The sequence below is a fragment of the Antedon bifida genome, chromosome 4 (genome assembly GCF_963402885.1).
Source record: "Antedon bifida chromosome 4, ecAntBifi1.1, whole genome shotgun sequence".
Classification (NCBI taxonomy): Eukaryota; Metazoa; Echinodermata; class Crinoidea; order Comatulida; family Antedonidae; genus Antedon; species Antedon bifida.
Window position 1 is genome coordinate 7,474,678 of NC_136229.1, and position 25,796 is coordinate 7,500,473.

Genomic DNA, 25,796 nt, shown 5'->3' on the forward strand with positions numbered 1-25,796 from the left:
CCTGTATTTTCAACAATTCTATATTACAACCACCTGTATTTTCAACCATCTGTATTTAGCATTCACCATCTTTATTACCAACCACCTGTATTTAGCAACCACCTGTATTTTCAACTATTCAATATTACCAACCACATTTATTTTCAACCATCTGTATTTAGCAACCACCTGTATTTTCAACTATTCAATATTACCAACCACATTTATTTACAACCATTTAAAATACCAACCACACGTATTTACAACCATCTGTATTAAGCAAGCACCACCTGTATTTACAAATAATATTTGCATTTAGTAACCACCTGTACTAACAATCCACATGTATTTAGAAAAAGCGCGTATGTAAGTGTGTTTTTTACGCGCTTAGGTATTTTTTTCGTCTCTGGCGATGCGTGGTATCCAGTCCAGCTCAAGTTACTGATAGAGATCGAGATGTTATGGAATGTACAAAATATGCGAGAATGATTTCAATCCAAGGTATTGTTTTGTGGACAATTCAATGAACGGTTCATATTCTCATGATACTCTACACCTTCGTTATCGACGTTGTTTTTGTTGTACCTGCAATGTTTTTAAATTTTCTTCACTTGTCAAGTATATATTGTAATGCTTTGTGAAGAACATTCGATTGTGGTGTCATAGCCAACGTGAGTGTTGATTTGAAACTAAACAGCACATATTATAATATACGTCATTTTCAGTATTTTGAATGGATCTGCTGCTCGATATGTTCCTAAGTTAGTATTACGTTTCTAACTACTCCTTTATTTTATGTGTCCAGTAAACTAAACGTTTCACCCTTAAATTCCCTTCAATATGCCTACGGTATATCTCATAGTTGAACCCCTCTTTTCCAGTTAAAGAAAGGGTAAATATAGGCCTACATGTTTTAACACTACAACCAACCAATATTCAAATTATTGCGTCTCGAATGTGCCGCTCTGATAGTGTTAGTAAGGGAAATGTTGAAACAGTTACAAAATCACCTGTATTCAAATAAACGAATTAATCGTTCAGATATTTATTTATAATAAACACTTCATTGCCACCAATCTAATCACTCGTATTTTACATAATTAACCAACAATCTGGTGAAGCACACTTTTAAAGATCTACGTTCATACGGAGCGTGACATTGTTTGAAATAGAATACACTCTTATACAATAGCTTGCGTTCACATTAGAAACTGATGACTACCGTGTATGTTTGTACTGCTCCGTGTGAACAGAGATTATGGTACATTAATTGGATTCATCATTACTTTGTCTAATAAAGTAAATGGCTTAAATGACTGTATATCAAAAATATTTAAGTATGTGCGCCTGTTAATGATTTCACTATCAATTCTGACTGTTGCATTTAATGCTTCTAGTTTTTACACAAACAAGAAGTAACACAGAATCAAATATATCAAATACATATACATTGTAACTAAAAGTAAAGGCTATCAATTCAGAATAAAACAAGGCAATTATGCTTTTAAAATCATAAAAACAAAACATATAACTTATATTAAAACAATTTTCCTTTAATTTCGTGTTGAATAAAGAACAAACATTGGTGAGTTGATAGATAAAGTTTGTATTGTTTACAATCAAAGAATAAACACAAATAGTTTGTACTTTTACCTCCCCCGTTTTGTTATCTATTACGGTATCACAAGGCCTACTGTATCAATACTGTTGTCTTTAATCAGTATGTTGTTCAATGTACAGCGTTACCGTTACCTAGTTAAAATATATGATCACCCTGAGCATTTAAAGTAGGCCTAACATTCTACTGTATAAGTAGTTATCAGTAAAATTAAAAGTTTGAATTTAACATTTAAATCGTAGTTTATACCATTCCTGGTGATGGTATATCCAGTATTTTCAAAGGCCATTTCAATTTATGAAGTTGATGATGATAATACACTTAAAATGAACAGGTCTATTTTTAATTGAATTGTTAAGAAAATGTACCGTAATTAATATGTTTAATATACAGATATTATTTGCTAAAATGTTAAGTAGAATTTAAATAGCGAGTTTCCGATTTGCGACGACCAATGGAGCTAGTAAAATGTTGTTCTCACTAGCGCAACGCATGCAATTTGACCAATCACAGTGCGATGGATTGTCTGAACGGTCGCTTGTGATTGGCTAATTACGTCCGTTGAAGTGGGAACCAAGCTTTATGATCATGCTGTGTTAGTACCATGAAGGAATCCTCGTTTCCTCGATAACGTTTTGGCGAATTCTAGGTTCAGTCGATCACGTTATGCGTAGGTCCTATGAAATTGATAGTTCCCTATTCAAAGAACGGCACGTCATATTCAGAAAAAGGTCGAACTACCAGTTTGTTTTAAATATTTACAGACATTTTAATATCATTTCTTTCTTACATTTTTTAACAGCCATTAATACTTCCATGACATTTCTCTAATTGAATGTCAGATAATTTGCACATTTTCATTTTAAGTAATAACATAGGCCTAATCTATAATTATACATAATATTTAAATACAGTATATCATTTTAACACTGTACAATCACTTGATGTCAGTACATATTAAATAACAAATACCAACAACTTGTACATATTTGTAGGCTATACATACCTATCTGAAATTTGTGGACTAATTATTAATAAGGAAAAGTACCTCAACTGGTTTTATACTTGGGTGTATAGGGGTCTTCGCCTTGGCCTCGTAGCTTTGTGCCGGGGGGAAAACAAGATTGCAGTGAATACTGCCATAGACAGTTATAATTTGTAAGAGACCACTTAGGCTACAAAAACATATACCCAGACCCGATATACATTATGCCTTTTTAAAGCTTAATAGTCAAAAGGTATTTTTCAACAGTTAAATTTCATATTCACCAGTCAAGCAATGATTTAACTTAACTATAATAATGGTATGATATAGAAACGATAATATCACCTAAATAAATCAGTGTACTAATAATGCTTATTAATAAAAGAGTATTTACTCCACCGTTATAACTAATAAAGTAAAGATCGGTTGCATATTTGTTTTTTTAACATTAAGTCCAGTTTCGTTAGTTGTCTGATTCACCCTGTGTTAGGTACATTACTGTGCTTTTAATCGCGTTATGCGCAATGTTTTCCTAAATGCTTTGACAAATTGGTAAATTTTGAATAAAATACAATTGCACATAATGTCTTTTGAGTACCAATACTACGACATTTATTTGCAAATTACTGTAAAAATCATAACTTTTTCATCAGCTAAACTTAACTATAAAACAAACTTATTGCTTAACACAGTGTTTCCAAGCAATGAGTAACCTATTTGGAAGACATATTGAATTTGTTATTTATACTTAAACATCAATAGATGCAAAGTTGTACAATTCTAAGCACACATTGGAAGCGGTGTCCAAATTGTAGGAAAATAATACAACGAAATAAAAAAAAAACTAAACTTAAAACAATTACTGTGGCCTTATTAATATTAGTTAGAACAATTTTTTTACGATGCAACTTAACACATCGGCCTAAGAACTAAGCAATAGAGCGTAACGAACCGCCGTTGTGATAGCATCCGTGCCTACGCCAAGCATTACGCTTTATCGGTTTTCACTCTTAATTCGCATAGTGTAATCTGAAGTTTCCATTAATATGGTGACACCATTATAAATAATATTTGATTCTAAATCAAACACGTGTAAATGTACTGTACACGTTTAGGACGTCACGTCTACCTCTTGTCAACAGTTCTATTAAATCCTAATTTTGTCTCCATGAGCACACTTTTGGCGCAATTATTTTATCTATATACAGATTGTTACACATTAATGTTTCATTCGGTTTTAACTGTTATAATTGGACTGTGTCGCTCGAGATTAACAGCAACCGCTACCGGTGGAGATGGGTTGACAGTGTTGAAGATCGTCTGGGCTACACTCGTCTGAATGTTCGGGCTAGCCTCCGGCGTAGGGTTAGCAAGATTCAGTGGATTTGATGATCCGTTTGATAAGATGATGTTACTTGTTGGGGTGGTCATTATCGGATGCGTACTCTGCATGTTGACGATGGAGTGAGGGCCGCCGATCGAGTGAGGGTTAGCAAGAGAATGGACGTTGGTAATTCCATTGTTGTACGAGTCCATCTAAAAGAGAAAATAAAAAAATATATTACACTGAGATATCCCATGAGTTGGTCCCAAAATTTAGTAGGAGCCATGTTGTATTATGATGGCACTAGTCACAGTACACTAAATGTGGAGAAAGATTGGTATTCGGCGTTTATTGCAATAATAGTTAATACATTTTGCAATTCTTTTTTCCAAAATGTACACATTCAAATCCTTTTATTACAACAATATTAATTTGAATTATTTTTTTCCAATCGTGTATACTTTTACTTATTTCTTTTTATAGTCCATTACCGAATTCAAAATAATTATGGTTTATTAGATGCTTAATTGGGTTATCCGGGTCCAAAGCATTCAATTCATTTTTCTTCACTTTTCCTTCAGTTTGTTTTGCTCTTTGAAGCAAAATAAATCAAATAAAACTAGGGATTTTTGGAGAATTTACTGTATTAATATTTAAGGCCCACAACAAACAAACATACCTTCATTGAACTGTGATCTTTTGGTGTTGACTGTTGAGATGGTTTGGAACCCTTTGGTTTTCTCTTTCTTGTCTGTATTCCATCTTTTTTCATAGCTAGTGGTCTATTAACCTGTAAGACAAAAACAAAACCTTTAGAAAATGCAAATCTTTTTTTCGTTATTATGATACAATATTGTTATTAAAACAAATATCCCGGATGTGTTCTCTGCGTTGACTTTAGTGTAAAATAAACGAACGAAGAAGAATACACTGTGTAGGCCTACGTTTGGATGCATTTGGGCTTTTTATTTAAAACATAATAATAAGTATAATAATACTTAATAGAATGTCAATAAAGAAAGCCATATAAATGGCTGCAGTTGCGTGCGCAAATTTGAGTTAGTGTTTACCGACCGACCGACCGACCAACACAGTGAGCTATAGAGTCGCGTTTGCACGACTAAAAACCACGGTAATGTAATATCAAAATATCGGACAATGTCTTCTAGAGCAGCGTTCTACAGAGCATTTAACTCGAGAAATATAATTTATGTCAAAATAGATTACATGGGATGCATGGTTATGAACATCAATCATGTTTTTGAAATAAAAACAAGTCGAACACCCCATGACGAAAGTAACTTCTACTCACAATATTTTGACGTTCATTTCCGTTCAGTAAATTTGTAGGAGAAAAAAAAAACACAAATAAGCCTAAACTATTTCAACTCGAGCGCAATTCTACTAAAATGGAATTTAAGAATATACAGAGGGTCTAAATTGTTACTTAATATCGCTAAATTGGACAATTACTTCCGAAGTAGTCGCTCGTTTTATTTTAAATAAATAGAAAAAAACAAAACTTGACAAACAAACTTTCATCTCGAGCGCATTGTCATCTAAATATGGAATTTTTAAAATATACAGACGGTCTAAACTGGTACTGAATATCGCTAAATTGGGCAATTACTTCCGAAGTAGTCGCTCGTTTTATTTTAAATTTACAAAGTGCAATGTTATAATGCAACAATTGTAGCTCGTATATCGTGCATAATTTGGTTGTAAACCCAGTCCTCTAAATCATAATTAACATAGGCAAGGCGTATTTATGTAATGTTTAAGATTCGCGTCTCCGCGGCATTTTTTTCCAATAGATATGTCGTACTGTCTGAATGAGGATTTATCAAAAAGTCATAATATGTCGCACGCACCTAACATTATAGTAAACTGTCTTACACTTTACATTATACAACATTACTAAAGGGTTAAGTTAAAATAAACACTATATATCATGGACGTATAGTATTGAGTCTACTTAAAATAGTTTGTGAAAAACATGCGCATGAGATCGTTTGACGCTTTGTGTATGTCGTTTAAAGAGTAGCGTAAGATATTCTAATAATGTTCACACTTCTGGAATAGTGCCAATTATTACAACCAGTAATTACAGTTAGGGACGTATACTTGTAGATGAAGAATATATATTTAATAAGATAACACATATTGTGATGCCTTGAAAACATACGCGCACTAAAATAAACCCGCGCGTGAGTAAAATCGGTAAGACAACAATGACGAAAATCCGAATCGGCGTTGTAGAATACAACACGTGGACAATGTGCAATATCCATCCTCGTACCAATCCTGCGCAACTGCGAGATTTAACTGCATAAGTTCTTTAAACGCTTCGTTGCGCTCGATGTGAATGGATCCACTGAATATTCCATTGACATTTGATTGAACTTGTAGTTTTATCTTTACATTCGCGACAGTTTCCGTTTTACAGGAAGAACTGTGTATCGAATTGAAATGAACTGTTTTGCAGTAGGTCTACAGTAAAAGTTAATCGATGTTTCGGAAGACAAATGATGCTTTTGAAGTTGCACATACTTTATTTAAGAGGTCTCTTAATAGGTCAAGAGTTAGTTTATTTGATAAAGTCAGTTGTACCTGATGTCGATAGCAGCGAGAAATGATGTAAAAAAATGTTGTACCGTTGATTTTCTGTCAATAGTTTCTTGTAGGTTACGGTTCTCCTGCTCCTGACGTTTGCGTGCGCGCTCTGAAAGCGCATACTCAGTGACGGATCTATAGTCTTAAACCGGGGCTTAAACGTAGGAAAACGAAATGCTAGCCTAAACTATTTGGCATTTGTTCCTCGAATCCGCATGTGTAACTGATTTCGAATAAGCTTCGCGGCGGAGGAGATATGCCTACCGGTATAAATATTATTTAGTACAGTCCGGTGTACTTTCTGTTCACAAACTATATCTGGTTCACCAGTGATTCGTGTCATAAGTCAGTGTTGAATCTCTATATCGTGAAGGTTTTGTTTTTGCATTCAAGAAATGATCAGTGTATTATTTCGTGGTATAATAGTAGGCCACCTAAGTTGTAAAATAATACAAGAGACACCCAGCCCGACCTACGTGCTGACACCCTATTTACGCCTTTCTGTCCTGTACCATGATAAAACAGCATAGGCACTGGGTCAGTAACCAATTCGTGCTTCTTTTCCCTTCGCGGTAACCCCTCATCGCGACTCGGAAGGATTTTACTATGTTCAATATACAAAGAAATACTTTAAGTAGAGAGTAACAAATAAACATTGGTGACATGAACACATAAATTATGTTTTACTAGTGGGTACTTTGTGTTCAATTTAGTTTTGACGAGAAGTTTGACTGCTTTTTAAACAATCAGGTTGATGTAAAGTGAACAAGATCATTAGTCCCGGAAAATAGTTGTAAACCTGTCTCGATTTTACACTGTTTCGTAATTCATGGCTTGGAAGAAGCTTAAGACAAGTAGGCGTAATGGAAAATGTTATTTTTAATAGTTGTAAATGCAGAAAACATTCAAGTTTTCATTTGTTAATTCGTTTTTAGAGTGTGAAACCCGTATCATTTCAACCTCGTTTGTACTTTAATTAATTTGAATTTGTTGGGTCTTTTTTCGCACACGGTGTATTGTGAGACAAAGTTGCAAGTCAGGGCAACTTTATGTTACAATTTAAAATAAACATACTATTCTATGACGTTAGATAAATACAAATTGAAAAAAAATCCACAATTAAAGATATATTTTCTCTATGAAAAAATATATTTTTTAATGACAAGTAATAGTTATTCACTTTGACCAAAAATATAATCGAAACAAAATTATTTACCTGAAAATAACTGTAATTTAAACCAAGTAAATGGGTTTTTGGTTGAATTTAACCTTTTATTATTTTTTTTTCGAAAGTAATTAACTTTATTAAACTACAAGAGGGACTATTCAAAATCTGATCTATTAATCTTCATTTTTTATGTTTTTGAGGGACAGACAATACATCTTTAACGCTTTAATAAAACACTTTGTATAAATATACTGTAAATGAATCTATCTCTTACATTGTGAAGTTTGTAGTAGAGTCCGCATGCGTTGCAAACGGGTTCACCTTCTTTGTTCCTTCGCCAAAGTGTTGTCGTAGATGTTCTGCAGTTAGCACAAGCAATGCCCTCTCGTCTTGATCCAGACTAAGAAAATAAAAGAAAATTAAATCCATTTAATAAAGCCACTAATCTAGGCTCTACATGGCGATTCGACTTCATTGGTAAAAAGATAAATATTTTGCCACAAATGGCGTTTCATATGTATAATACTTTAGTTGAAATCTGTAAACCGAAGGCGGCTAGATCAAAAAACCTATGCATATATAAATTTGAACAGAGGTCGATCAAATATTTTTACTATTCAGTCTATAACAAGTGGGAAAAAGTTGTAATCATACAAGAATATATACATGTGCTGTTTAATTAGAGCTTATAAGGCCTCACACATCTGCCCCCTCCCCAGACGCGAACACAAAGCAGATACAATTTCAATCAAATATCTTATTAATCATTACAATTGAACAAACGGAAACTATATTTCAACCTAATGTAATCATTACAAACAGTTGAACATGTTGGAACGTTGTTGTTATATAAGACGAGCCGTTAAAAAAATCTAAACATTCTATTTACTTTTAGACATGTGCTTTTATGTTTAAAAATACGTATTGCAGACATATCAATCACAAATTGTTTGTTGAATTTAAACAAAAGTGACATGAAAAGTTCTTAGGCCAATTGCGTTAGCAGGGCAGCTACAATCATCTCTCTTTAAGTAGGCCTATAAGATTATATTGCTTCTGAAAATATAGTTCCGTTTCGTATGATTGCAAAACCTTCTTATTAACAATATGTTGTTTTTTTAACCTAAACAGTTCGATTATCAGAACTTCGTGGAAATGTATATATAAATATGAATTCGCATTAATCTCCGTCTACAATATCAAACTATTTTGACAAAATGTGTGATGTGCCCAAATATGGTAGTGATATAACATCATATCGTGTACATGTATGGGAACACCACAATTTTTGTCACATAAAGTTAATTTGTTAAGGAACGAATTACAACCAAACTATAGGCCTAGAGCAATTGAGGTTGGGAAACTTTTAAGATAAAGTTTTTTTTTAAAGTAAACATGAACATATAAATTAACAACATAATTTTTTCAGATCATCATTCTGAACCGCAATGGGAAAGATATCAACTTATCTCTAAGTAATTTGAGAGACGAGTAACATATGATTCTTACCATTCTTCTTTGCGGTTTTATGAGCGGCCTATTCATACCGTTCATCTTGTGATAAAGGCCGCACGCGTTACAGAGATAGTGACCTGTGCCATCTCGCCTCCATAAAGGTGTGGACATCGCTCCACAGTTGACGCATTCTCTACCCTCTGTAACGAAAACAATATGGATATGGATGAAATATTTCCGAAATAAAAGAAATTGAATTGAATATAATAGAATAAAAATAGTTTGTGAAGAAATGAAATGATGCATTTTAAAAGTAATATTTTGGAGTGAAATGTTATAATTGTTCGAGTCTTCAAAATCATATCATATTACAACCCAATACCTATTTCTTTTTTCCTGGGTAGCCCTATCATCTATACAGACGCAAGCAGTCCCGTCAAAAGACATTTAGGACTTAAAGTCGTTAATTTCATCAAATTGCATAAAAATCGTTTATTGAATGTGTTTTTACCTCCATAATCTGGGGTCCACATTTCGCCAGGGCAGCCATCTATAAATAAACAAAAATCATAGCATTCATTAGTTTGTGTGCTTAAAAAAATAAAACTATAGAACAGTAACAAACGACGATACATTAGATATATATGTTTGTCTACAGAAATATAAATGAATTAGAAATCCGTAGAAATATATCTATTTAGGCCTATACTGAAAATAATAATGTTCAAAAAATCTAATCAATCAACCGATTTAATATTTAGAACAATACAATTCATACGATAGCGTTTTAACTGTCTTCATCAAAGACAGTATAAAGTGGTTACCGGTATCCTGATTCAATGATGACAACGTATAAATTATTATATGAACAAATGTTTATTATATTTATCTATCGTCGTTCGGTATCATCCGTATAAACGGACCTTTGGGCTTCGTAGTATAAACGGGCCTTTAGGCATCGTAGTATAAACGGACCTTTATGTCATTTAATAGATGAAATACAGTGTGCGAGAATAATACGTCATTTGTTGGATATGTTTAACCTATGTCATATTATTACTAACAATGTTCTTTTGCAAGGCTCGCGTTACTGGTTGAAAGATCTTCCATCTAGATTGACAAATCGGATATTCCTTTAGCTTTGACATTGATCGAGCGAGTTGAGATAAAACCAAAATATTCTGAGTTTTAAATTTCAGAAATAAGTCTTCCTTTATCAACTATTAGTCTGGGGAGACAGCTGGACCTTATTTCAATTGGCGAATGGAAAATGACAAACTGAACTTTTTGTATTCGTCCTAGCTATTTGCACAATGTAATCATGTATGTACCTCATTTCGGTAATTGCACTACGATTGAGTTTACATATTCTATTCGCAGAACCCACACAGATGAGGTACACTGTTATAAAAATATGAATTATTTTGATTGGTTCACGTGATGAGTAGCTTTTGATCTAACACATTACTTGAAAATGACATTATTTTTATGTTGTTGTCTTTTTTCAAAACAGAAATACATTGCACAAACGATAACAAGAAACGATAAGGTATTTTACAACTATTAAAGTAGAAACTACATAAACCTGGAACAGGAGGAGGCTATACTCTAGGCCTACTTATATGTCTTTGGCCTATCAGTTTCAGCTCTGCTAAACCTTGACATCCCCCTCCCTAACAAACCAAAGAGATAATAATTGCCATAAATTAAACAATTATTTTTTGTTTATTAGTCAACAAAAACAGGTCATTATCCGGCAGATCAAGAATCCCACACCAACCTGCTTAACCCAGATTTTCTTAACCGCATGGTATTTTTAACTTTCATATTTGTTTCTATGGTTAAGCGTGACACTTTAGAATTGAGTAATGCAAACGGTAAGTCTAAGCAGCTAAACAATGCAATTTGCTGACACAATAGAAGGATACTATATTATTTACGAGCCTAACAAGACCAAATCCTTTCGATACAAAAGGTGTACCATAGCAGGAACAAACAGTTTTATTGCGGTATCTATTTGACGTGGTTTATTGCCGTCCCATCAGAGAAAAATATGATATTAAACCGCTATTAGTTTTGTCAGGTTTTTTTCTCTGGTTTTGTATTGGTCGTGGTGTCGACAACACGTCCAACTCATCAACTTAATTAATGCTTTTACAAGTTCGGTATTATTAAACGTTCCTGACAATTATTAATAACATCAACACTTTAAGTTATATAGCGCACATTTCTATGACATAAATCATAATCAGTGGCGTTTACATCAATTACTGTCACAACATTGGTTGAAATATAATGTCTTTAACCGTTTTTTATAAACTTAATGTAGTCGTCTCGTCGCATGAACAATTGTTTAATTTGGGTTCAGCTACAGTAAACTGACTGTTAGCAAATTAATGTCTTTCGTTTATTTCGTGGGATGGGTTGTCAGAATTACCTCACTTTTTGGCGCTTAAACGTTTACTGCGAGTTACTAAATTCCGTATGGAACGTAAAGGTTGGTGGCCATAATGCGCTATACAAGGCATGCTACAGATTTTAAATTGACATCTATAATGGACGTCGGGATTATCCAGGGCAAAGATAGCATTCGGTCATTCGGTACAACTCCCTGGCCACCAACCTTTCCTGGGAATATTGCTTGGAAACAATTAGAATTAGAAACAATCATACGAATTTATAATAAAATCTTCAATATCATGATCACAAGTTGTTTACGTATAATTAAAGCTTAGTTCCACTAGAGGCGCAACGCAAGGGCGTAGATGCAACGCAAACGAGTTGACCAATGACAAGCGACAGTTCAAATTATCCATTGCTTGCGATTGGTCAAATCACTTGCGTTGCATTACGTCCTCGTGTTGCGTGAGAATCAAGCATAACTAGACATTAAACAAGCGGACATTTAACCTACATACATGTTAATGTATAGACACATGTATAATTAGTTACCAACGAATTAATAACATTTACTTTACTTATAGTAATGTATGACTTAGTTAGTAATTCAAATAATAAATCAGCCAATAATGAATATAGAGAAATGAATAGGCCTAAAGGCTTAGACCAAAATGTTTAGCAGTCGACTAGGCCTGTGCTATTTTGAATTTTATTAAAATTCAAAAGACATTGTCTTTGCAGTTAGTCGATTCGTTTACGTGTTTACTTCATTCAAACAATTTTAAATTACTAATCGTACCATATACCTCATTAATTTCATTTTTTTTAATGTATAGGCCTAATATACTGTGCATTGCTCAGATCATCGCTAACAGCGTATCTCACTTCACTAAAGACACCGTTCTTTTATGTCTTTATAACGATAACTTTTCCTAACCATGGAGGTAAACACACGTTTGCTTAACTTGTGTTTTTTATACAATATTTCGCAACTCCAGAGGAATCCCAACTCCAGCAACCAGATAGTTCAAAGGTCATTCCTTTAAAATTTAACTTTATTTACTCTTGCAATTACTGATTAATAATTGTTATGAACTTTGCCCTTCCCTGCCTTGTATAATATCAAGACTAGTTAAAGAGTATTTTCTTTTGGCCAGTAAACACTCGAAACAACAATAGACTTGTTCAAAAGTCAAAATGAACGAACAAACCGACAGCAACCAAAGTAAATAATGTAAAAGTAAATAAAACACAGTACTAACATATTACTGTACAAATAATTTCGAAACAAACGCTTTTACAACAAATCACAAACGGTAAAAATCAGGCCTACCGAAAGAGGATTGTGAATGTCCTTCCTATACCAAAATGTGTGTCGATACATTAATCATTAACGTTAAAAGTTTCGATTCTTTGTTATTTAGGTCTACCGTACCGAAACTTAACCCTTACTGCGCAGTTGAACGCCGGCAACGAAAGGGGTTATAGGCCTACTCATTGTTAATAATAAATGAATGGTTCCCGGTTTTGTAAAGCGCGAAAAAAAACGAACGCTGTTTAATTAAGACAATGGTTCCAAAATGTACTTACTTCTAAAATTACATTTTAAAATAGTAAACAATGAAGTAGGCCTAATGTATTTAGTTTCGATTGATTTTTAAGCATTGGTTCGCGACGTAGTTTCCTCTCGTTAATGATTATGAATTTAAAAAGAGAGACAAAAAGCCTAGAAACAATTTCGTTAAAACAGTTTAGCAAATAGTTCAATAAATTCATAACATTTATTTTTTTCAAAATTTAACATTTATTTAACTGATGATTTGTTCATTTTAAAATTAAATTATTGTTTCGGAAAAGAAACAAGATTACGTTAGTATTAACACATTAATCAGATAAGTTTATCTGGTTAGGCCAGGTATTTATCTGATATCTGTCTTACTCTTGTGTTTGCATTAACTAACTGTAAAAATGTCACATTTATATCTTTATAACTGAATTTAATGTCACATTCTTTATTTATTACTGAATTACTAGTGCCACCGTTTTGTATAAACTAATTTGATAACGTGTGTGTGCGATACTAGTTGGGCTGATCGACTAACGGCTTCTTGCGTCGTAAAAATCAGGCCTCACTATTTATTTTACAGTATATATACTGTTGTTCACTATATAATATATTTATAATCCGACAGACTACGATTGAATTAAAATGAAAACTACTACATTCACTACTGTATGTTTTATATTTTCAACTTCTTGCCATTAAAAACATGTTTTAATGTTAGGCCTACTTTAGTTTGGGCCTAAACAAATGACTGTAACCGGAAAACCAGACTTTCTCCGGATACCCGCTTAGTTTGTAGTCAGTATAAACTGCAGATGCTGTTTAATGTTAGTGCCCTATAACAATCAAGTGCAGTTTATTTTGTTCACAATGTTTCGGTAACTTAAATTTAGTGGTCTTAAAAAATAATTAATTAATACTGAACACGGTAATTTAATTTTTTTTTTTTTGAATATGCCATTTTAATGTCACATAAAAAAAATTATTTACCCGAAAGTGTAATTTAAAGCAAAAAGTACTTAAATTATCTGTCAGACAATTGTTTTTTGGTTAAAATTACCCGTTTCTTTTGTCTTTTTAGAAGTGAAATAATAATTATTTTTTTAACAGAAGTGAACTTTATTAAAACTGCAAAAAATGGCTTATTTAAATTGATTTTATTAATCTCATTTTCATGTATTTTGCGAACAATACATCTTTAACCGGAATAGCATGTTTGTTAAGATGTCCACCACCAAGGCTACAGTGCCGGTGGTAGATGTTCTGCAACTTGTTTTGTAGGCTAAACCTCGTTATTTACAACAATTAGCAGAAAGTTTTAAGATTTAAATTAGATACACACAGTGATACTATTTTGACAGCTAGGACAAACTAAAGTGAATCTTCGGGATTATTTGTTTAGGTGGTCTCGATAAAACAATTAGAAAGGGCTTTAGGTGTTTCTTAGGCAAGGACGGCAGGGTAGCACCAGGCACATAGGCCTACGTCATATGAAACGCTATTAAATGTATCTGTGCATACGCGGCCTAAACAACGATAAAAACAAAATAGGCCTAAAATCATACAAACCAAATAAAAATTAAAGCTGTCTTTTACTGTATCAATGCGATAGAATTGTATTGATTGAACGTTGTTTTTTAGCTATTCTTTAGGCCTAGTAGCCTACAATGTTTCCTTTTTGATCAAATGTTGACTGACTCAATCGCACCGCTGTGACAGGTTGAGTGTTTTATACCAATGTGTCCATTTTCATTAGAGAAAGTGTCGATCGCACGTTTATCAATTAGGCATTAACTTATTTCATTAAATGTTCGGTAATTGTTAACGATGCAAACATAACGTAGGTTATACTGTATGTTAGGTTTCTTTCGTAATCTCCCCAACATTTATTTATTTTAATTGATCAAACTTAAAACTATTTAAAATTTGACGAAACATAAAGTACTTTAGCCTACACGGCATACGAACGCATCATTTCTCAGAGCGGAACAGAACGAGTTTAAACGCAGCATTGGCAAATACATTTCTTTTACTTATTTGTTGCATTATAATAATTATTATTATATAAGTATATTTATTAAAATAACCAATATTCCAATTCGTTAAAAAAATATGCGTGATGGTCTTTCTCGCTTCATATTTTCAGCAAAACTCCCAGATGTTACTTCGCATCGAGTTTCTATAATATTGTTTGAATTTGAAGTTAAATAGTAACTAATTTGTAAACTACGTTACTAGAGAAACGTTAGGGTAGAACTGATGTAATAATCTAATTGGCAAATCGTGTGTGAAGTTTTAATTAGGTAATTAATTTGCAAATGTTTGCTATTGGTTCATATATTGTTTTTACTATTCGCTAATTAAGACATGTGGTCTGGTTCCCGACTTGAAAACAGCAACAAGTATTACTATACAGTCGGTTAATATGAATGATACTGGGATTAGTCCCCACCAAATCGGTACATAAACATTTTTCGCTGCATTATTTAATGAAAATATCGGAAAAATTAATTATTATCGTTATAAATCAAGGAAATCGGCCCAATATGATTTTTGTTTAAATTTTTGCGAAAATGAATGTTTTAAGAGAGTTAAATAAAATATATTAGATCTGATGAATGAATTGAATCGTAAGTAGCACTGAAGTACGTAATAAAAATGTTTATTATTGTTCATTAAAAAGATTCATTCAGTTGGTATTACAAATAAAATATAATAGTTAATTAACTATGATATTTTATATATTATTGTTGTTCAGTTGTTTTCGGTTGTGTTGTGTACGGTATTTTAGGCTACGTTGATATATTCCTATAGGCCTAAGCTGCTAGAAAAAAAGAAAAATAAGACAATTTTGATTTGTATTGGGCCTTAGGCCTATCATGGAGAAATAAGTTAGCTCCATGGGCCTATGTAGCAGAAAATCGTCACAAATTGCCGTAGCAGCTATAGCCACCTACCGGTATTATTTCCGTTCCTATACTAACATACACACTCCAAACCAAGCATCATTTACTACACAACACTGAATACTAGTATCAATTAACGAAGGCTATTGTGTATATAGGCACGAAATATCACAACACTAACACATTAGCTCTCGCTAAACGCTCGTATCTGTCAGCATAGCTCCTTAAACACGCCAGCTCTGGACATGTGAGCGTGCTTAAACGGCGATGAAGTTGGCGTTGTCAACGCTGTTTAAAATGTGATGCTATTAAACGTAATTACAATCAATTCAAAATTAACTACTGATTGGGATAAACAGTTACTGAAATATGTCAAGAGTTTACCAAGTTTAGAGTTTAAAAAATCGTTTTAGGCCTATGTTTTAAAAGATGTCAAACGTTAGAAGCTTTCAGTAACTCATCTTAAATCCATCGTGTTTATTATTAACAAAGCTACCGACCGATGACGACATTAAAGTACTACAGTTGATTCTCGTGGTGGCAAAGGATAAAGAAAAACTATTTAAAACATTGCCTCTTTACGCTAGATACTAAGTTTAATGCGAGCGTAACATTATTATCAACTTGTGAACGCGCGCGTTAAATTGTTTTTGTCTTCGTGGTGCCAACTGATGAGCTCCTCGTGACGTATACTTTATAGTCCTATACGCAGGATTTAAATAAACAGATCTCATTTTATTACCCATGTTGCAATGTGGCGCCGTGTATTTATGAAATCATCGGAATCGTTACCTGTAGGAATGTTCTATAGAAGATAATTTATATTATAATTATTGTTTATTTTTCTTGTCGTAAGATTGTCAAACTTATTCAACTTTATTATATCACGCCGAATACCTAAACTGTTATACCGATTGACGACTATTAAAAACGACACCCCCTAAAATACAAACTCTAAACACTGGAAATATCTAAGAAAGACCGAAATAGCTTGCTGAAAATAATGCGTCTACCACGGTTAACAAATAACAAGTCCGGGCTTTATAATAATCAAGGCCCACACCTGAATATAGTTTCTGTACAGTATTTCATTTACAATACATCCATGATTTTGTTTCTCCGAGAGAAAGTTATTCAATTGACAATTATCTTACACCTCCTTGCTATGAATCAATATTACCACCTTGTTATACTACAAGGAAATCACTAATTAGGTAAGAAATACAAGTACGACAGCGACCAAAAATAAACATGGAAGTTTCACCTTCCCAGCTCAAAACTTCTCAACGCAACATGATGTACGGGAATAAATAACTTGCATCCCTGTTTACTTTCTCCGTCTCAGTGGGCGCGAAGGGTATGGCACGCCCATCAAACTTAGATAAGTTGTCTAGACAGGGCCTGAAGCTTTAGAAGTTGGACAGTTCACATCGACATGTAAACTGGTTTATGTCAATTGTCGCAATCCCTTTTTATATTGATTAACACCAATGTTGTGTATAATTATTTTAAACGCTGTGATGTTCTACAACTACCTGCGTATGACCTTAGTGGATAGTAGACTGCATTTTTATATCGTCCATAGGATAACAATCCGAATTCTTACATACACCACGTTTAATTTGAAATAAACTACGGTATACTAATCAACCGACCGACAATAGTTTAAAGTAGATGTTGTTAACATTTAATAACGTTTTAAAATATAACATTTCGAATGATCAAATAAAACAGAAACTTTAGAAAATAGAAAAAGTTATAGAATCTTCTGAAAATAAAGAAAATGTTTTAACAAAAAGTTTAAAACTATATTATTGCTTACCTAGCCGTCGGTTTGCAAGTGCTGCGCTTGTACGAGCGTTGTGTAGAGAGTCATAAGATGCAGCGGCTGTCCAAGAGCTGAACTCTGTTCCAACATACGGTGTGTAAGGACTGAGGCCATTGTGATGTCTCGATGTCCCTGAGCTGATCGGAGGGCTAGGCGGAAAAGAAAATCTTTGGTTGACGGAATTCGCTGAGTACGTCCCCGTTGGGTCCGCTTGTGTTGACCAAACGTGAGAGCTTGACTGAACTGGTGACTGCTGCTGAGCGCTACCTGGTTGAATGTACTGGTGAGCCATGGTCAGCATGGTGGGCCTTGTAGTTGGCACGTATACTGGACTCGTTGCTGAGTGGATGTATGATGCTGGGGAGGTCTCGTAAGCAGGCTGAACCCCCACACAGGTTGGCACTGGAATTCCCCCTTGTGACGGATACATTTGACTAAAAGGGTGGTGGTGATCGGCGAGAACGGTCGAGGTGGTCAGGTTTGAATGATTACTTGAGGTAGGCATCGGTTGATCTAGGTGATGAAAGAATACTTCAACGTCCTCTGATGGCAGTAATTGGCTTGGTTCTGAGAGGGGTCCTAAGACAACACCAGAGGGCATACCACGTGTATAGTACGCTGTTGTGTAATGGTGATGGTCACTCAGTACAGGTCTTAACTCTTCTTGTCGTCTGTGATCCTCTTTTGGTGGTGTCTGATGGATTTGTTCTGGTGAAGAAGTTGTCGATTGACGTGAATCGCAATTGCTGGTCGATGGGCTATGAATTGACTGCTCTGATCGGTTGCTGGACAAATCTGTCTGTTCAGTCTGTTCCGTTGATGTGGTTTCGGAGTTGACAACACCAGCACACCAGTTGGTTGATTCAGGACGTTCCATGTACCATTGGGAAAAAAACAAAGTTTAAATGTGACGACAATCTGCAAGAAATTAAAGAATTGTTTAGAAAAATCTAATGCATCTTTAAGACTGGCAAATTTGTCTTTTTGTTCATCCTTTATAGAGATAATATTAAATAATTTGTTCTGATTTTTTTTTCTAAATTTGTTGGTGAAGGTGTTGCCTACTTATATAATGAAAAGTTGAGTGATTGAATACCAACAATCTGTCATGACCAAATCAATCAAAGGTATAATTATGTCCACTGACGGAAGTGATCATTTACAATACAATATTGTTGTTACATAATTAAATCTCGTCTTTCAAGCGTGATTTCCGGTTACCAGCACATCCGAACCGGTCACTCTCGAGGGTCGTTTTTCCAAGCTTCAATTGGAGCCTAATTCCCAAATATAATGTCCCGCACAAAACATAAATACAAAATGTTCTTTAGCTATTGTTTTACAATGTATACAAAGTACCATACACCCACAAAGATTCATTATGTTGTATATTATTCTACTCGGAATATAACTATATAAACCGTAAATGCAATACTATCAATTCGAGAATTATATTTTTAAGTAGCCGTATAAATATTTGTTTATGCATTTTCATGCAGATCAGGCGAGTATACATTCTAATAATTGTGGTAGTTTATGCCAGCTCTGTTTGACGAATTCGGCCAAACGATTTTTGCCGAGTGAGAAGATACTATTGATATTGCTAGGTTTTAATGTTGAAGTGTTAGGTTGATATCTATTGGTTTTATAATGTTACTAGGGAGTTAAATTGATTGCCAATTGATTGTATATACAGTGAAGTGGGTATACCGTAGTTGGCTAACATTATGCGGCCAATTTCGTTGGCGGCCCTAAACGATAAAATGGGCTTTTAGTCAATCGTTTGGATGTATAAAATAAAAGCCATTCTACATTACGATAGGCCATTACTGTAATCACAGATAGGCCTAAATGAAAACAGAGAGTAAACAAAGATTAACCGGCTTTTGATTATAATTTACTCGACGTATCGAAGTATCTTGGATAAAATTCTTTCAAGATAAAATTAAAAGTCTAAATAAATGCCAATATAAACAGACATGCATTTATTTGCATTAAAGAAGAGTGTTTAATCACATCGTGATGTACAATTAATGGATTAATCTCTCAAGAATATGTACTTGATAATGATTCCGTACAAGTTTAGCATTCCACTTATCAGACACGCTAATTTGAAGTGATTTTAGAAAGAAAAGATTATTTAGGCCTAACTCAACAGAAGGACGTTAGCGCAAATTGACTAAAGCCGTCGCTCTTGTGAGTAGCCAAATTAGGTTTACAGTTCTTGCGTTACCCCGTTAAAGGTGATTTTAGTAAGAAAACTTGAACTTATTGGACTTGTGTAGGCCTATAATTCGAAACTGACAAAATAAAAAAAATGTAAATACAAACAGTCGCTCTCAGATTAATTGCGTTTGTCCATCATCTTTGCGTTGCCTTTCTACCCGGAACAAAAGTGTATATTGTACTGCAGTTAGCGTACTAATTTTACTGCTTACCAATAAGAAAACCCGAAACCGTAAACATAATGTTAAATATATTGTTTAAAGCTGTACTAAAATAGTTGAAATCGTATACAATTTAATAAAATAAGAATTTAAGCTAGAGTAGAAAAATGAATAATACAAAAATATCGAGGACATACAAAAACATCTGAGCGTAAAGTTGGTACAACTTTTTAAAATATTTATCTTTAAATAACAATGCATCATGTAATTCTATCGATGAAATTAATTTAGTCTTTAGGCTCGCATTGTTATTGAGAATTCAACAATTTTTATAAACTTGTTCTTTCTTAATTTTATAAGTAAAAGAAATTGAGACTTTTAACACGATTTTATATAACTAAGAAACAAACCCATTAATTGTATAACCAAAGAGATCATAAATAAGAATATTTTCTAAATAAATTGTCATTAATGTGAATTCTCTTTTGGAAGTAAATACACTATATTTCCTATTATCTATACAGTAATTATAATAATATCAAATAAAGAAAATATTTCAACTTACGGTTTCCGAATCGATATTTCTATTAAATTTATGAAAACATTTTAACGCTGCCGACTATTAGTTATATTTGTACTATAGAAGTTGTTAAATTTCGAAAATTTATTATTTTATTATTAGTCTATATTCTAAGAATCCACCAATTAGCAAACAATACCAAGAAGTCCATGCATTATATTTTAAAGTTACATAACATTAGGGCGTCTATTGTTTATTCAAAACAATCGAAGCTGCATAAAATGAGGGTGATTGACAATTGCTTATGCAACGCGACCACAATAGGGGAGAGTGACCCTAATACGGTACTAGCAAAAAGCTACCAACAAGCGGAAAAGCAAAACAAAAGACTACAAAAACTCCAGCCGAACATTAACAGTTTGTTATTTACCATGAGCGTCGACAATAACAGTTCTTTTCTATGACTGTATAAAGGTTAACTCCCTAAAAATCGTGCTGGTACATGCATGAATGAAGAACACTACGTATAATAAATAAAGGCATAGGAGTTGAAATTAAATATTAAATTAAAAAATGGTTTAATCCCTTAGTTTACAGGCCTAAAATATCGAATTCAACTTGTGTCCTCTCCTAATCGATAGTGTAAAATAATTGTTGGCGATGTCATTATGGCCGGCGGGGCTAAAAGTCTGTATACGTGTATATCATTTATTGGAGAATATGAAATTAGTTAAACTTGAATTCATATTTCACAACATACTAAAAAAAAAAAAAAAAAAATACTGCGACTTTATATAGAAATACAGACTAGCCAACGTTAGTAATATGGAGGGTAATAGACAATCCAAATATTATTTGAGATATTAAATTAAAATAATTACCGCCGAAGGGTAAATTGTTGTAGGAATAACATGATAAATTCTACTCACCACCAGTATAATATATTATATAAACATTTAAACCAAACATAAAATAGAAATTAAAATTAAGGAAATTAATTGATTAAAAAGAAAATAATATTAGGTGAAAGTAAACTGAAATAAAAATACCATGTCTTTTTTTGTTTTAAGATTTTTAAACATTAAAAATACTGCAAACAAATGAGTATAGAGGCAATAAATAACTAGTAGTGTAGTAAATTTAATAGGCCTGAATAATGTTATAGAGTGAATCCCTATATTAACAGTACACTAAATAAACCAAGGCTTTAAACAAGATAATTTAGATTAAAAAGTCTTTCGTTACAATTACCAACTTATATAAATACCTACGCTTTCAATCATGTCCTGATATTAAAGATATTGCGCATTATCTCACAATAATATTAGGAAATTAGGCCCATTATCTTGAAGCCGTTCCTATGGGCCTTCGGTGACTCGAAAACGCAACTAACTCGCGTTCGTCTACAACAGCGATAACTTGTGATAACTTAGGATGATAAGAGGTTCACAAACCAATGAGCCTTTCTGGTATTCTGAAGTTCCCTATCTCAAATCCTATAAACTTGATACTGTATAAATGACTGTAGTAATACGATTTCCTTGACAGAGTGCTATTGGGTACCGTATTAGCGATAGATAAACTTTAACGTTAACTTGCAGGGATTATAATATAACGGATTTTTAAACTTACCAATATTATCGAAAATGAGATTGTGTGATCTGATTCTTCTGATTCAAAAGTTTGTTGCAATAGCGGAAGACGAGTGTTGTGGACTCGTAGTTGACATTGGATTTTCTATTCAACAAGACCCACAGTATTTACTCAACACGAGTTAGCCAACCGTATACGGCAGTGGGCCATGCGTGTCACGTGGTGAGGCTTTTCCAAAATCGCCTCGGATGGTACGTTGTTTTCATTGGCTGTGTGATTCGCCTATTGGTCAAGCCACCGTAGCTTGTGAAAAACTTGTGAAGATGAGTTATAGGCCTATTAAAGTTGTATTTTATACCGTGTCCGTGTAATTCCATCGAATTTGTTCGAATTTGTTTAAAAGTAAAACGTTTAAATTATTTATAATTCTGCCAATTAATGTACATTAATTGACTTTTTATTAAAGTGAACAATGTGTTTATTATACAGTTTTATGTCTACCTGAGAAAAACATATCCTGCTTTGAATAAGGATATGATTATAACTGATATAGTACATGTGTTATCATAATTGTTATTATAATATATCTGATGTTAAACACTACAGACATTATTTGATATCTCTACATCCCATATCGCTATCTTCACAACCAATAATGTTTAAATTTATTTCTTATTACTTTATGGAATCTTGTTGAGTATATTATTGTATTTACTTTATTCATTTTAGATTAATAGATACCGTACGCCGGTGTGACCCTACATTGTTATAAATGCCTAATTTATAATCCGCTACATTATCTAATATTATAATTGCGCCGTCTAAATTCGTCTAGTCAGAAACATTACGGTACGTAATTTTATTATGCTATAAAAAAATAATGAATTAGAACCCTTTTTTGTTTAGGTAGCACTTTTATAACCAGAAATTACGAAAATAAAATGTATTGTATTTGCCCAGATGTAAAACATTCAAATTCAAAATATCTAACAAAAAAATGATATTTTTCTTGATCTATGAAAGTCATAAATTACAGTTAAAATAATATTTGTTTTATTGTGTTGTGATTGTGTTATTCTATAATTCCATAATTGTTGGTAAATTAATAATAATTAATTAAAATGGTAAATGTTCGGTTAATAATAATAAAAATGTTATTACAGTATTATATTATCGTTATCATATCAATGCAATCAAAGTGTTACATAATTCTTTTTCGTTGTTTATTATGATTTGCCGTTGTGTCAAATGAAATATGAGGCGCGTTACGTATCGAAGGAGGGGAATGGATAGTGTCTCCTCCTCTGAGTCCACCCCACTCCCCTTTATAATCTGGATTTTTGATCAACTTTATACACAAGTTATTCAATGATTCTGAATATTAAACGTTACTCTTAATAGTAAGATGAATAATATCATTTGTACAATTATTAAATGTTATTATTTTTATCATATTATTAGGGTCCTATTTTTTATTTGTTACGCCTTCCTAAGCGCAAGTTATAATTCGCCGCGCCTGGATATTGATGTTTATAACATCAGGATGTAAGTGTATGTACTGTATTGATTTCAGTATTCCATAAAACATATTTATTAGATTAGTTATCCAGTAAAAAGTGATCATTATGAGATCTTGTTTTCAATCACTCAAAACACAAACACAGTGTAGTTAAAACTTAACTAAATCACGAAGTAATCGTAATTATTACTAATTAATAATTAATTATTATTCTCCATAAACTAATTAGTCCATCAAATAGACAAATTCTACGACCATGTTATAAACCGTAGCTAAGTATTTTAAATGTTGCAAGCTGGCATTACATCGTTACTTGGCACTATTTCGAAAGTTGGCAGGGTACAAAAACGCCCCTATTTGTGATGCAATTTCAAACCCCTTTTACCAGGTCCTATATTTATTTAGGCCTACGAATTTCATTCCGGGAGTTCAGGTGGACCGCTCGAGAATTTATACAAACTGATAAGGCACTTAGATTATCGAAAACGACCGATAACAACTGTGAACTAACAGATTATGATAAATTGGTCGCTGGGATTCAAAGGTCGACTTGTTTAGCAATCGTAAGAGTTTTGTTGGTGTCGTTCTTCCCCCAGTGTACTTACCCTCTAGGTCAAATATTTATGTTTATGAACCAAGGCCTAGTGCATGGATATAGAAAACACATTTTTGTCTAGGCTTATATGCGCTTCATGTTGCCATGTTTTTATCTCATTCTGTTCTATAAATTATGTATAAGCTACGTATGAAAATATACAATATTCATATACGTGAACTTTGACCCAAAAAATAAATAATATCGCTCTGAAATTTACAAATTGTATCCATCGTAGGTTTAAGTGATTGAAAAAAATATCTATACATCGAATATGTGTTTACTTCTTTTAGTTTTCGTTAAAAGCGTTTATAATTGATATTGAATAATAGTCTAGTATAATAACGATTTAGTAGTCACGTTAGATGTTTAGCTTTAGCAATAATTGTAAACCTATGCATAGAGAACCAGAACTTTTTTTTTTATAATAAATGCATATCTACAATATTGTAAATCAATCATATTTATAATGTATGCTAGGCCGCCTTTATGTATTAAAAATAACACAACATGGGCAGGACATACATACTTTTATGTGAGAAGAACGCAGCGTCGTCGCCTATCGGGTGGAGAAATCATCGCACTATTTGGGGCTACTGTTTTAGATTTAATTCTCTTTCATAAACTCAAAATTCTTATGTACACTAACATATAATTAATGTAAATATTTTGGTTATAATAATTAAGTAAATAAAGCAAGCAATATATCGTTATTATCTGTTAATTCGTTATCATTAATAATGGTCGTAATTTTTTTTGTTTGTTATCACTGTGTTCAGGAAACGTGCATATGGAATGTGTTCATAACGGGACATGGTATCTATTATAAGAATAATATCAATACGTTGACATTATCAACATGTATTATGCTTATTACTGATTGACGTTGGATTATATTATAATATAATCTCCTTATTTATTTCCAAAAAATAACAAAAATAACAACATATTAAGACGAAATCCATACATTTAATTTGATTCATACACATACATTTTAATTATTAATTTTTTTTAATGTAGCTGGTTTTAATAACACATCAAAGTGTATGATAATTAATATTCATTATTTCAGTACATCATTTAAAAATCAAAATGTAATTCGTATTGGATACTCATACAGATATTGTAGTGAACCATATTAAAATTAATACACTCTATGATATACTGAGCCTGCATTGAAAATAACAGTATAGAAACTAATACTACCGGCATTTTATAGATAGATTAGTTGTAGGCCTATCCATTTTTTAATTACAAATTATAATTGATATTAAAGAGGACAACAAATGTGTAATGTATAGAAATTATATAATCATTATCACTGTATTTATGAAACATAATG

General features: G+C 32.8%; 2 protein-coding genes across 4 annotated transcripts in view; both read right to left on the reverse strand.

The window, feature by feature from the left end:
- LOC144839820 (GATA-binding factor 2-like) overlaps positions 1-22,529 on the reverse strand; it is an 86,360-nt gene extending 63,831 nt beyond the window's left edge. Inside the window, exons 1-7 of one of the 3 annotated variants that reach the window (XR_013611786.1) lie at positions 22,380-22,529; positions 17,835-18,758; positions 9,654-9,692; positions 9,197-9,342; positions 7,962-8,087; positions 4,586-4,696; positions 3,473-4,118 (exon numbers count right to left, since the gene is read on the reverse strand). Coding sequence is in view for 2 of the 3 variants with exons in the window: in XM_078695336.1 (XP_078551462.1) it covers positions 3,810-4,118; positions 4,586-4,696; positions 7,962-8,087; positions 9,197-9,342; positions 9,654-9,692; positions 17,835-18,717 (1,614 nt within the window). In the remaining variant the exon portion in view is untranslated. Of the gene's footprint in view, positions 1-3,128; positions 4,119-4,585; positions 4,697-7,961; positions 8,088-9,196; positions 9,343-9,653; positions 9,693-17,834; positions 18,759-22,018; positions 22,101-22,379 lie in introns of those variants that run through there. The other 2 variants (XM_078695336.1, XM_078695337.1) reach the window with 2 other exon arrangements.
- Positions 1-25,796, reverse strand: part of LOC144839821 (uncharacterized) — a 70,897-nt gene that overhangs the window by 20,970 nt on the left and 24,131 nt on the right. The gene's annotated exons all lie outside the window — the stretch shown is intronic.